Source organism: Plasmodium chabaudi (assembly GCF_900002335.3).
Source record: "Plasmodium chabaudi chabaudi strain AS genome assembly, chromosome: 11".
Lineage (NCBI taxonomy): Eukaryota > Apicomplexa > Aconoidasida > Haemosporida > Plasmodiidae > Plasmodium > Plasmodium chabaudi.
This window is the reverse complement of record NC_030111.2, coordinates 712,970-727,459: the sequence shown is the minus strand read 5'-3', so window position 1 is coordinate 727,459 and position 14,490 is coordinate 712,970. Positions and strand designations below refer to the sequence as shown.

The 14,490-nt window shown below is 24.2% G+C and overlaps 5 protein-coding genes across 5 annotated transcripts; 3 read left to right on the top strand and 2 right to left on the bottom strand.

Annotated features, from left to right (window-relative positions):
* Positions 1–125: 125 nt before the first annotated feature.
* Positions 126–2,459, top strand: PCHAS_1120600 (radical SAM protein, putative; the record flags this gene model as incomplete). Its single annotated transcript, XM_735260.2, has 1 exon — positions 126–2,459. One exon carries the CDS (start codon positions 126–128, stop codon positions 2,457–2,459), a length of 2,334 nt encoding a protein of 777 aa, XP_740353.2.
* A 1,470-nt stretch (positions 2,460–3,929) lies between these two features.
* On the top strand, positions 3,930–7,961 carry PCHAS_1120500 (conserved Plasmodium protein, unknown function; the record flags this gene model as incomplete). The annotated part of the gene is made up of 1 exon (XM_737626.2): positions 3,930–7,961. One exon carries the CDS (start codon positions 3,930–3,932, stop codon positions 7,959–7,961), a length of 4,032 nt encoding a protein of 1,343 aa, XP_742719.2.
* Positions 7,962–8,619: 658 nt separating this feature from the next.
* PCHAS_1120400 (conserved Plasmodium protein, unknown function) lies at positions 8,620–9,550 on the bottom strand (the record flags this gene model as incomplete). The annotated part of the gene is made up of 3 exons (XM_016798598.1): positions 8,620–8,878; positions 9,016–9,169; positions 9,328–9,550. 3 exons carry the CDS (start codon positions 9,548–9,550, stop codon positions 8,620–8,622), a joined length of 636 nt encoding a protein of 211 aa, XP_016653985.1.
* A 1,106-nt stretch (positions 9,551–10,656) lies between these two features.
* PCHAS_1120300 (signal recognition particle subunit SRP68, putative) lies at positions 10,657–12,822 on the top strand (the record flags this gene model as incomplete). The annotated part of the gene is made up of 1 exon (XM_740240.2): positions 10,657–12,822. The coding sequence occupies one exon, from the start codon at positions 10,657–10,659 to the stop codon at positions 12,820–12,822; it is 2,166 nt and encodes a 721-aa protein (XP_745333.2).
* Positions 12,823–13,460: 638 nt separating this feature from the next.
* Positions 13,461–14,245, bottom strand: PCHAS_1120200 (nascent polypeptide-associated complex subunit alpha, putative; the record flags this gene model as incomplete). The annotated part of the gene is made up of 3 exons (XM_740241.1): positions 13,461–13,600; positions 13,716–13,823; positions 13,936–14,245. The coding sequence occupies 3 exons, from the start codon at positions 14,243–14,245 to the stop codon at positions 13,461–13,463; spliced, it is 558 nt and encodes a 185-aa protein (XP_745334.1).
* Between the last annotated feature and the right edge of the window lie 245 nt (positions 14,246–14,490).

Sequence of the window (14,490 nt, the reverse complement as noted above, 5' to 3'; positions counted from 1 at the left end):
CCTTCATTCATTATGATATATTATAATTGTTTCCAATACTTATTTATATATACTTACGTATAGATATACATGCGAATATATGCAAGATCATACATTGTCAGTCTTCCCTTTCACAAAATACCAAAATGACTAGTAATAAAATAAAAGTGCTAAGCTTAGTTTGCTTAGTTGCTACTGGGACATATTATGCTTGCACATACAAAAAGGAGGTGAAGAATTTGATCGATCAATTATTTTTAGATAAAAAAACAAGAAAAAAAAAAAATAAAAAAAAAAATAAAAGGCGAAGAAAAAATGGACAAGATAAATTATCCGTATTCGAGTCATTTATAAAAAAAACAAATGCTTTGATAAATTGGGAAAATGAAATAAATAGCGAATCAAGTACATCTGATTATATAAAACAAAATGATAGTAGTACATATGATATCGATTCAGACAATGATTCATACTTTGCTGAATATAATAATATTTCTAATGGAAAGGGAGGGAAAAATAATAAGGCCCTTAAAAATTTTATTGAGTTTAATGATGAAAAAACAAGAAAACCCAAAACATCATCAGTAGAAGATGCAAATACATTAACAGACGTTGAAGATATTAATAATCTAAATGACAGAATGGATTATAATGTAGTTCAAATTAAAAAAAAAAAAAAACATATAAATATTATGAATAGAAAAAAACAAAATATAATAAATGATGAAGATGATAATACTGTAATATATAATAATTTTAATGAAAATAATGTAATCATACCAGAAAATTATAATATATATTTTAAATCTTTTGGATGTGCACATAATAGTTCAGACTCCGAATTTATGATGGGGTTATTAAGTAATTATGGTTTTCAATTTGTAAAAAATATTGATGACTGTGATATTTGTATTGTTAATAGTTGTACTGTAAAAAATCCTAGTGAAGAAAGTATGAAAACAATTATAAACTATGTTAATAATTTAAATAAATCTCGTAACAATGAATATAAAAAAAATAAACAAAAGAAAAGAAAAGATAATACAAAAAATGATGGCTACTTATCAACATCATCTTCAGATTATTCAGGTATTGAAGATAAAATAATTTTTGAAAATCCCACCTCTTCCCAAAAAAAAACATCAAATGATTGTTCAACTGAAATGAATGATAATAATACATGCTGTGGGAATGTAGAAAATCAAAAAGATGGATGTGGTGATAATCAAAATACTTGTGGATGTACTGCAAACAATGATAATGCAGATTCCAAAACAAAAACCACTTGCTGCAATGGAGAAAATGACTTATTAGTTTGTAACGAAAGCAATAAAGTCGATGGTGCCAATAATGATGTCACGAAAAAACGTACAAGATCCGGAAGGGACATAAAAATTATAGTTTGTGGTTGTGTTCCTCAAGCTGAAAATGATATGAAGATATTTGAAAATGTATCATTGGTTGGAGTTAATAATATAGATAAAATAGTTGATGCTGTAGAAAATGTAATAAATGGATATAATGTTAAATATTTAAAACAATCTAAAAAAATGACATCTTTAAATCTTCCAAAAATAAGAAAAAATAAATTTATAGAAATTATTAATATTAATAATGGGTGTTTAGGAAATTGTACTTATTGTAAAACAAAATTTGCAAGAGGAAATTTATCAAGTTATAATATAAAAGATATAGTTAGCAGAATAAAACATGTTTATACTCAAGATAACATTAAAGAAATTTGGTTAACTTCTGAAGATTCAGGAGCTTATGGTATCGATTTAAATACAAACATTGTGAATTTATTAAAAGAAATATTGGACTATGTACAAGATACGGATATTATGATAAGAATTGGAATGACAAACCCTCCTTATATATTAAAACATGTTAAAGATATTTGTAAATTATTAAAACATAAAAATATGTATGAATTTATTCATATACCAGTTCAAAGTGGTAGTAATAATGTTTTAAAAGATATGAACAGAGAATATAAAATTGAAGATTTTATTTATTTAGTAGATAACCTAAGAAAATATGTTCCAAATATGACTATTGCAACTGATATCATTTGTGGATTCCCATATGAATCAGAAAATGATCATTTAGAAACAGTCAATTTAGTTAAAACATATAAATTCCCAATATTAAATATATCACAATTTTATCCTAGAAGAGGAACTGTTGCATATAATATGAAAAAAATAGATACAAAAATTGTTAAAAAAAGATCTAGAGAAGTAACTGATGCATTCTTATCATATCAAAATAATTATGAATTTTTACAGGACACTATACAGAAAGTTCTATTTACCGAAATATCATCCAAAAGTGAACATATTATTGGTCATACTAAACAATATGTCAAGGTCTTATTGCATAATAATAATAGTGAAAATGAAAACTTGTTGGGTAAATTCGCTACTTGTAAAATCGTTTCGACACATAAATGGCATGTATTCGCAGAATTGGTCTGAAAAACCAAAAGAAAAAAAGAAACAAACTAATAAAATTAATTAAAAATTTTATTTTGAACAATTCGGTGTATTTCGAAGATATTTATATTTTACAAACCTTTTTAATGACATTTTTTTAAAATTTTACATAATTCATACCATTTGTAGCATACCAAATTTGTCCTTTAATATTTTTATAACAATTTTACCCGCATTATAAATTGTGTATATATTTACTTATATATATATATTTGTTTTATGTTTATTTGCCTATATGTGCATAACTATCCATTGGTAATGCCTTGTGATTTTTTACTTTTTTCCAACCTTCAATAATTTTATACATTCACACTTTTACTATTTTTTTATCATTATTTTTTCATATTCCTACAACCTTTAAACTTTTTCTTGGCTAATATCTTTTTTATTTATTTATTTGACAATTATTTACATTAAAAAAGCGAAAATAAGCAAATAAAAATATGAGAAGGAAAGAATGGCAATTTATTTAAGAACGTTGTTTTAGTTGTAAATATTTATGTTTATGAGAAAATATTGAGGTAATTATTAAGGGTACTATGCATTACTTTCTCACGATATTGATTATTGTCATACCGTATAAGACCATAGACAAAAATATTTTATTTTTTTTTCGTATTTCATATAAGAACAAATAAAGCCTAACATGAATACACACATATATATATATATTTTTCGAAATAGACACTTATTTTTATTTTATTGTTTAATATGTTACAATTTTATTTGATTTGTTCGGTATTAAGAATAGTCTACCAATGCTCATGATTTTTTTAGTAAACATATTGCCAATTAGTAAAAAAAAATGTGTGCAACAATAAAAAAAATGCATACATATATTTCCTATTTTCATATTAACATACATAATAAATATGCACAAACATAATTACTAAGAATAATTCAATACACACAATCTATCTACTATGTACATAAAAAATATGTTTTGTTCATAAAAAATTGTGCTTTTTTTTTTTTTAATAGCTAAAATGAGAAAAAAAACAAAAAAATTATTAACACGCAATATATATAATATATGTATATGTAATATTTTCTTTTTTTGGCTTATCTATTTTCTATACTTCTTCAAGCAGACCAATTAATATAATATGCACATTTGTTTTTTTTAATTTAATTCTTTTGTTTTTGTTTTTTTTTCTTCTTTCTTAATGAATATGAAAATATAAAGTTTAAACATGTACAAATTTTTTTATGTAAATATTCATTGTAATATCTACAAATAATATTATATTTATTCTCACGGTTTATGGTATGACTCGTTATTTAGAATAATATACATTAAAAAATAAGGACAATTTTTTTACATATGCTCACAATCTACGTACGCATATAAAAAAATAAACATAATTTAATTACACGGGTGGTAGACTGTTTATCTTTTTTACATATATATGTACATGCTGAGAAAAAAAGACAAAGGAAAAGGAAACAATAATGGAGTTTGATAAAATAGATTTTAAGAAAATCAAGAGTTCATATTTAGAAAATGACTTAAAAATAAAAAATGTAGAAAAAGTAAAAACAAATTTGTATGCAAAAAATGATGAAATCCGAAAAATGCTAAGAAGCAATAATGATGTTGCAAACTCTTACAATAACTTACAATCATTAGAAATAATCTCAGGTAAAAATGATCTAGATAAGAACTCAGATTTTAATGATCTTAAAAGTTCTATAGATGATGTAGATAGCCTTACTGAAACGGAATGCCAAAAAAACGACCAAAAAAACAAAATATGGAACAGTGGCAAATCTGATGAATGCATCGAATCGATGCAAGCACAAGATCTAACGGGTGAAAAAAATTTGCAAAATTTAAAAGACGAAGAAGCAAATGATAAATCTCAATTATCCGAATTTTTTAAAAAAACAAAAAATGCTTATAAATCATTAAATTTAGAAAATTTATTTTTATGTAACAATGTTAATGATCTAATTAATGATAAAAACTCAGACATCCTTATTGGAAATTATTCTAATTATACACCAAAAGGATGTACAAATGAGAATAAAAATATTCAGAATAGTATGACAAACAAATTAGGAATAATAAAAACAATAGAAAGAAGGGTTACAAAAAATAAAAATACTTTACCTATAGAAAAAATATATAACGCTTTTCGAGGCACTATAAACGATTTTATGGATTTATATATTCAAAAAGAAGATAAAAACATTGAGCTAATGCATACTAAGCTATATGAAACAAACAATCCTTTGCTTCATAAACCTGGAATATATTTAAAGAACGAAAGAAATAGTGATATTGAAGAAAATATAAAAGGAAATTCGCCCATTTTAAACAAATACTATATAGACAATACCATCTTTAATTCACCAAAACACGATATGGCTAATATAAAAAAAGAATTGGATCAAGAAAAAGATAAAAAAAAGTCTGCGAAAAATGCAATTAATAACAAATACAACGATAGTTGCAAGATACCAGCAAATAGTTTTTATCGTAAAAAGGATGTGTTTCAAAAAGAGAAGAATAGTAGTGAAAAGTTTCATGAAAGAAACTTATTTTATGAAAAAAAAATATTAGAGGCTAGTAAATATGACACAGTTAGCTATTTTAATAAAGACGAAATAAAAAAAGACAACTCATCGAATTATGATAATAATGATAAAGGTGTGATTCTAAGTGAAGTAAATAAAAAGAATCACCGAATAAATAAAAAATGTGATAAAACTGCTCTTTCCCATGATCCAGACACCGAAAAATATGAATATTCAAATATAATTTCGGATTATTTATATAATCAAAAAAATGACAAGAAATTAAATATGTATGGATTGCCAAAGGAGGACTATTCTAATGATAAGAATGAACAAGATATGGAAGAGATATATTGTGATAATGAAAATGATAAAACTATTGACCTCCAAGTTAATGATAAAAATGTTCTAGATATATCTCCACTAACTCATAAATACAAATATAGGTCTAACATAATTTTAACGATAAATAAAATTAAAAATATAGAAAAAATAATTGAGATTAATTTAAATATTACCGATGTCCAATTAAAAATACCTGGTATGAGAATTGAAAATGTAATATTACCTCATAAATATTCTAATGATATATTAAAAATACAAATAAAAACGTTGAGTGAAGAGGATGGAAATGATATAAAAACGAATAAAGAAACATCTAGCTACTACCAGCAAAGCAATAAAAATAGTATACAACCGAACTCTGATAATATGGCTATAAAAAAAAGTATGGTAGACAGAAAAACATGTTCAATAAAATGTTATTACGTACTTATACCACTAAATAATATAAACTACGAAATAATAAATAAAAGATTAATTTTAATAAATTCAACAAATAAAGAAATGTATGAAAAAGAAAATTTATTACCAGATACTATATATTTAATACAATCGAAAAGTATTAGTTCTATAAAAGAAAAGTACATGTATATCTCTATAAAAAAATGTGTAAATGGAATTTATTTATATCCTATTTTGAATGAAAATATTCTAAATGATTTCAATAAAAATCCAATGATAAATTCACAAAATAGTAACAGTATATTTAAACCAGCATATGTTAGTCTATATAATGATGAAATAGACAGAGAAGTTGGGAAGTTTATAAATGCAAATGAATTAATTAATAAAGTAAAAATAAAGAAACTACCAGAGAAGGGATACTACATAATAAATGACGCTTGCTTTCGTTTCTTTTTCGATAAAAATAATATACTGGTTTGTGTTGATAACAGTAGGAACAACCGAATTGGTCAAAACGCAGAAGTAGACCATATAGGGCATGTAGAAACTGCGGGTTACATATTTAATTTAATGTCTAAAAATTTTATAATTGTAAAAAGCTCATTAGATTTATTCCCATCTCATATATTCCCCTTAATAGAGCAAGTAGTTTATTTCGATTTTATAGAAAAAAATGAATTATTAAAATTAAAATTTATAATGCATTTTCTAGCTATAACAGAAGCAATATGTATAAATTTATGTTTCCTTTTTAATATCAATGTACAAATTGATTCTTTATTTTATAAAAATCTTAAAGCGGTTCAAATTAAAGATGAAAATGATCAAAATAATTTCTTTACTTTTTTGTATACCTCCTATGAAGAAAGAATACAAAATAATGGTAAGTATTGTCCTTATTTTTTGAATTATTCAAAACCTCTTATATTTCGATTTCAAAGTGAAAATGAGTTGAATACTATTAGTGATGCCAATGGTGAAGAGCATACTAATTTGGGGAACACTTCAGAAGAGAACAGAATAAAGTGTGAAGAGGAAATAAAAAAAAGAAATGAAATTGAAAAAGGGATTAAATTATTAAAAAAAACAAATGATAATGATTTTTTTATATATGATTATGCAAGAAAACAATCTATTTTTCTGTATAATGCTATTAAAAATGATGATGCTATTAAGAATATAGAAAATAATTACGATAAAAAAAAACAAATATTTTATACACATAGCTATACAAAAAAACAGTTTCAAGATTATTATATGAACATTTTGAATAGATATAATCAACTATTACAACAGGAAAAATATAAAGAAGACTATGCTTGTAGACAAGAGGTCGAAACATTACAATCTAATACCAGAGATGCTCAAGATATAAAAAGATATTTTAGTAAAAATGATAATACTATATTTTCCGACGGTTTAAACCAGTTTGATAATTGTAACGAAAAAAGACGAGATAACATTATCCAAAGTAATAATAACGAGGAATGGCAAGACAACAAATATACAGATGACTATCAAAATAGTAACAAAAATTTTAATGATAATAAATATGAACAGAATATTCCAAACTTAAATAATTTTAGTAACACAAATCAGGTTGATCATAATATGGACTATGTCTTTACAAAAGATAAGTGCCTCACTAAAATGCAGAAAGAAATTATACACAACGATTTTCCTTATGAAGATTATAATAAACATGCAAAGGAAGAAGATGATAATTTTCATTCCTACAAAATGTATGAAAGCGTGAGTATACCACATGATATTCAGAGCATGGATCTGCCATATGAATTTCAGAATGTTGAAGATATAAAGAAAAGTATTGAAAAAAATAATAATATTAATAGTAGTTTTAGTGGGTTTAGCAGTTTTGGTATTGAAAAAGGAAATGATATAAATGATTATTCAGAAAAAGAAGATAACATTAAAGAGATTGATATGGATAGACATCAGAATGGGAACTTCATTGAATATAACAAAAAATATTGTATTCAAAAAAATAGTAATAATTTTTCTAAACAAATATATGAAAATGATCAAGAATATTTTAAAAACCAAGACTTTTCATACTATTGCAATCAGGATAATAATTTAAATAAAAATTATATGAATGAATATGAGTCTATACAAAGTGATAATAAAAATGTCAGTGATTCAAATAGCTTAGATAAGAGGTGTAAATTAATAAGACAAAATGCAAATAAGTTTTAGAGTTTTCTCTTTCTATTAGTTGTTTTGTATTCTGTGAGGATCCGAAAAAGGCCAACATGCCTCATCTTTATTTCTCAAACAGTGTGGGATTACACACATTTTTGAAATAAATTTATAATAAAATAAAATGATTAGTTGGAAAAAATTGATAAAGTTAACAATTGAAAACTAAAAAAATAAACTGAGATGGGAGTGAAAAAATAAAATTAATGCTAAATCAAGACAATGAAAAAAAATAAAAGCATATGGAAAAAACGGAAAAAAATATGGTTGCTTATGTAAATGAAATACGAAACCTTTTTAAAAATATGAAAAATATATTTTAAGATAAATATAAAAACAGAAAAAATACATTTCGAAATAATTTGGAATTGTATAATAAATCCACGATAATAGGAACAAATATATGCATAATATACCGTCTATTACACTTTTTTCATTTTGCAAAAATATTTCTTTTGTGCTTTTTTCTAAACACATAATCATTTATACTTTGCCATTACAAATCAGTTGCATATGTTCCTCATATTTTGGGTCGGTGCATATCGAAAGTGTGAGCCTATTTATACGTATGTATGCATGTATGCATTATGAATTGTTAAAATATAGCTTGTAATAATAATCTGCATTTTTCACAAAACCCTTTTGACACTTTTTATTATTCGCACCGCTTCCGTTGTAAATAGGTATATATAAATAGATATAAAAATATCAAATAAATAATAATAAAAAAAATTAATAACTTGATTAATCCTTTTCTAAATCTCTGTGATATAAAATTTTTTAATTTATTAATTATTTTATCATTTGTATATTTCTTTTTTTTTTTGGTATTCCATTTATTATAATCGTCTTTTTTGGGTGAGCTGTTCGCTTTTCCAGTTTGACTGTATGGTCCTTTTCGTTCATTGGGGTTCCTTTAAAATATGAAAATTTTCATGGGGGCAATCAAATATGATGGTATATATATACAACGGTATGATACGGATGAAAGCAAGTTCATTTTTTATATAACAATGAATATGTGATAATTTTTTTCGTTTTTTTGTCTTACCCTTTATATAAATTAACGTATAATGTAGAATCCGAAGTAATTCGAAAGAATGTGTTAGAGAAGAAAAAGATATATGTTGGGTCTTCTGAATCGAAATAAATATCATAGTCGTCGCATTCGATATTGACAAAACAGTTTTCTTGCAAAGGGTTTGCTGAAAACGTGTAAGAATTTACTTCGATTTGGTTAATAAATAAAAGGGAAGACACAGAATGAAGATAGAGAAACAGGATACCACCACTACTACTCTACTACTACTACTGCCGCTTTTAAATGGGCAAACAAACTTTATCATTATTCTATTTTACTTACTATTTAACAAATTATATCCCTTTTTTAATTTTTTCGTCAAGCTACACCCATATTGACAAAAATGAAAATTTTCATGGCAAAAATATTGCCAATAACAGGAAATATTTTCTAAACCATTTTTTTTATTTTCATCAAAAAAGTTCACATAAATCATTTGGTAGCATAAGGACGCTACACAAAAATAGCTAAAAAGGCTTAAATAAAGAAACAAAACATTGTTCATATTTTTATAAGGACATAGAAATCTGATGAAGTGATAAGTAAATCATAGGACTCTCCCATTCACATATGCCTATATCTTAATGCTAAGTATAATCGTAATTTTTTTAAGAATATTCAAAATAAATAACTTATTTCCTTCAATTTATTATAGCGCGTTATAATGTAGACAAAATAAAACATAGACTTTCATTATATTAAAAATTGAGTAATACTATTTATAAAAAATGTGTATGTAGCGAACTTTCGATTTAGTAAAAAATTTTCATATTCATTTTACATATATATATATTTTTCTTTCTTTTTCTCATTAAAATTATAACTTATTATGTATGCTCATATACGAACATACGTATATATCCTTGCACATATTTATACCAAATGCGACAGTATTTATTTTATTATTATTTTTTATAAACCTATACTATTTTATTTACTTAATAAATTGGAAAAAAAAAAATAATAAATATTTCTTTATTTTTACAAACTTATAAAAACAAAGAAACATTTATAATAATACAATTTTTTTATCTATATTTCAAAATTTTAAGGGTATCCATATCTTACCCATTTTTCCCTTCCCCGCTGTATTTAATTTATATATGCATAACCTCCCATACTCATATACATAAATTAAAATATTTCGTAAGGGGGGAGGAAAATTAATTTGAATTATTCTTATGGGAATATAACAAGCATTTTATGTGTTTTTTTTTTTTTTTTGATTAATTGTTATTTAAAAAATTAAGGTAAAAATATAAAAACAGGAAGGGCCAAAACTTATCATAAAAGCTATATTTTTACTGAAAAAAAAATAATAACATATTATATAATATACATATGTATATAGTTAAAAATATGAGTAATTGAAATAAAAAGTTAAAATACAAATCTAATGGCTGCATTGATATAACCTTTATACATATAAAAAAAAGAAAATCCAGAAAACAAAATAACTAAAGCGGTTGAAATAAGCATATATATAGATATAGAAACATATATATAGATAGAACCACATATATTTTGTTTTTTTTCGAAACATATTTTAGTATTATATATACTACCTATTATATATGTACATAATATAGTTTGACAAATAAGGGACTTAAAATGGAGGACACAGATTTGAGTCAGCATGTAGAGATGGAAACGAACGACCAAGTAAGGCCTGAAACCCCCGTCACAGAAAATCCAAAGGTTGAAGATGTTCCAGATAATTTAGCACAAGATCAGGGGGAGGGTTTTGCACAAAATAGTGAAGAAACGAAAGTTGAGAAGGTGGCACTTGCCGAACAACACACTGGGCCAATCATTCCAGAGGAAAAAATATCCTTTGATATATTTTGTTACTTAATTGGAAAATATAAAAAACATGGATTATATTATGAAGAAATGGATCGATTTTTGGCATACGTTAAAAGAAGACGAATGAAGCTTAGAAGAAATGTTTTAAATAAAGTTAAAAAAGTTGGAAATAAATATATATCAAAAATATATGAGCCTGATATATTAAATGATAAATATTTTGAACTACTACTTTTAGATGTTGAAATATGTAGAGCTAGATATGTAAAAGTCAAAACAGATGTTAATAATTTAAAGGCCCCATATAGATCTAAATATTGTTATTTAAGAAGATTAAAAAAGGGGTTAGATAAAATAAAGTTTTTAATTAATTCCATAAGTAAAGCAATTGATAAAAACACAGAATTACAAATAAAATGTTATCATGCATATATTGAAGTTGCATATCTTTTGGAAATCAAAAAATATGAAGAATGCTTATCTAAAATTGTTGAATTTTCAAAACTTGTTAAACTAATAAAAAGAATTACGGTGAATAATAGTATAACATCTAATGTAAATAATACAAGTGTAGATAATAATAATAATAATGATATGAAAAATGCTGAAGAAAAATTAAATGAAAACATTCTAGTGGAAAAAAGTAAACTGTTTTTAGATGAAGAAAAAAGAATCAATGAGGTTTATGAATATTTTTTATCCAATGTAAATTCATATGAACGTATATGTTTATATAATATTAAAAAGGATAATGTAAAAAAAGGTAATGAAAAGTTACAAGAAGACGATTTCGAAGAGAAAAAAGATAAAGTAACAGAAATAGAGGCATCTAAAACGGATGGAGAAAAATCATTAGAAATAGATTGCATAGATAATACTATTATTATTCATATAAAAAACAAAACGTATAAATTAATAAATGATGGAACAAATGATAGTATATTAAAAATAAAAAATATTTTAGATAATGATATAAAAACTGTTATAGAATATGATGAAATAATCAAGTTAAATCAAAATTTTAATTTAAATGAAGAAATAAAAAATAATAATTTTATACTTTTCCAATTTTTGGATAATTATGATTTATCTTTTTTAATAAATAAATATGGAAATATGTTCTCATTATATAATAATTGTTTATCAATAGTTCATGAAGAGTTAGTTAAATCAACTCATGGAGATTTAGCTACAAATTTAAATAATCAGAATACTCATAATGACAATATTCTTATGGAAAAGGTTTGGAACAATTTAGAAAATTATTTATTGGGTGAAAAGTTATATATAGATATAGAAAGAACGATTATCGTTTTAATGAAGGGTTTATATAGTGTGTTAAATATGAACAACAATTTAAAAGAATTTAATTTTATTAATAAAAAAACTTTGGATGATATTGTAGATAAAATGCCATTATTACATTCTACCTATAGATATGCAGATATACTTAAACAAAATATTGATGAATTAAAAAATGTTGAAAATATTGATATTTTTATTAATATGTTACAAATTGTTAAAAATGTAAAATCTTTTTCATTAGCTTGTTATTATGCTTTAATGGAAAAAAATGCAGAAGCATATGCATTATTTGATTTAGTTAAAGGCAGAAATTATATTTATATAAATATCGACAATTCTGAATATTATAATAATAAATCATTATTACGAGTTTCAATTTTATTTAATAGATTACAAGATATTTTATCAATTCTTAATAACCATTTTTATTTTAAACACTTAGCAATTTATGCATTACAAATAAAAACAAAATCTACTATCAAAGATAGAACCTTATTTAATATTGATCATACATTATTTGAACGAAAAATGAAACAAATATATTTAAATCCCATTAATGTTGATATGACACAAATATTCCTTGAGCCTTCCTTATTAGGTAAAAATATTCAAGAAGAAAAAAGAACTTCAGTATTGAGAGGACTCATACAATCCTTTTGGAAGTAGCCGAACTTCCCAACTCCCAAATTCCCGAGCACTATTTTGTTTACACATTTATTTACTATTCATTTATTTTTAATTTATTTTTATTTCTCTCGTTACATGCGTAACGGCGGTATTGCTACCTGGAAATATGGTAGCTCGCCTTTTGTCCCCTCTGCTCATGACTTTTCTTTGATGAATGAAATGTCATTGGGCAGAGAAAACAAACAAAATAACTGTTAAAAATGTATAAATACTAAAATTAATTTTTTTTTAAAATGCTATTCCTTTCTCTTAATTGTTAATGGAAAGTGGGTGACCTTTCCCAAATATGTATTTACATTTCTTTTATTTAGCTTGGTGTGCAAAGAATATATGGCAATTTTTTGGGGTTTTATTATTTTTTTAATAAATATCGTTTTATTTTAAAAAGTTTTACAATAGTGTTGAAAAAAAAATAATACATATAACATAATAGTAGAGATAATTAAAAGATAGGCATATTGTATATGTAGGTAATTGGTACGAATGTTGCAAAACGGCTAGGTGCACATACACTCACGTGTTAAAAATAAATAAAAATTATCTACTTAAATATATATACAAATTTATCACATTTTAACCCTGCTTTCTTTTCATTACTTAGACTTATATATACACATTTAACCACTCAATTCCATAATAGATTGCACTAAATCATTATTATTTTTTTTCAAAACTTCAATAGCTCTTTCTTTAGAGCATTTTGTTTGAGAAATTATCAAATCAACATCATCCATCGATACATCTTTTGCTTTTTCACCTAAAAAATTGGATGAATATTAAAAATTGTTGAAATATAAACATGGTAAAACAAATATTTACATGGATATACAATATGCTGAGCATTTTTTTATCATAAATTTTGAAAAACATACCGTTTTCTAAGTCTTGAACTTTTTCATCTGCTTTTTCGGCATCCTCAAAGTTTACTTCCTGTTCGGCACCAGCTTCACCTTCATTTAGGTTACTGTCGGGAAGGAGACCTAAAAATGGAGTTCATAAAATAGTAACAATTTGTACATGCACATGTAGGTACATAAAGAACTAAGGGCATATGTATAGGCGCACGATTCATTATTAATTTTGTAGCATTACTGTTAAATGAGTTTGTAATTTCATCTGTTTTGGCATCCCCAAATATAACATAAGAATCAGTTCCTTCGATTTGATATATATCAACATTGGAAACGGCAAATATCATTTTTTGTGATTTTTTAATTATAACCTTATGAGTATTTGGTATTGCCTTTAAACCAAGTTTTACGAGCATTTTTCTAGCTCTTCTTTCCCCCTTGCTCATTTTGGGTCTATTAGGGGGATTTAAAATATTTCTATTTTCTTCATTTTCTTCACATGAAGAGCTTGATGATATATCATCTTTTGAATTTATTTTATCGTCTTGCATTTTTATCTGTTTTTTTTCAAAAATTCAGAAAATAATCATAACATATATATATGCATAATATGGAGTACTAAATATGTATACACAAAATAGTTTAATATATATATTTTTTTTATACCTATATTTTATTAAATTTTGTTTTTTGTATAATCCGTAAATTATGAAAATATAAAACCCTCAGTGTTAGGAGTATTATTAATTAAAAATAGTGTTAATTAAAAATAGTGTTAATTATAAAACAGCGTTAA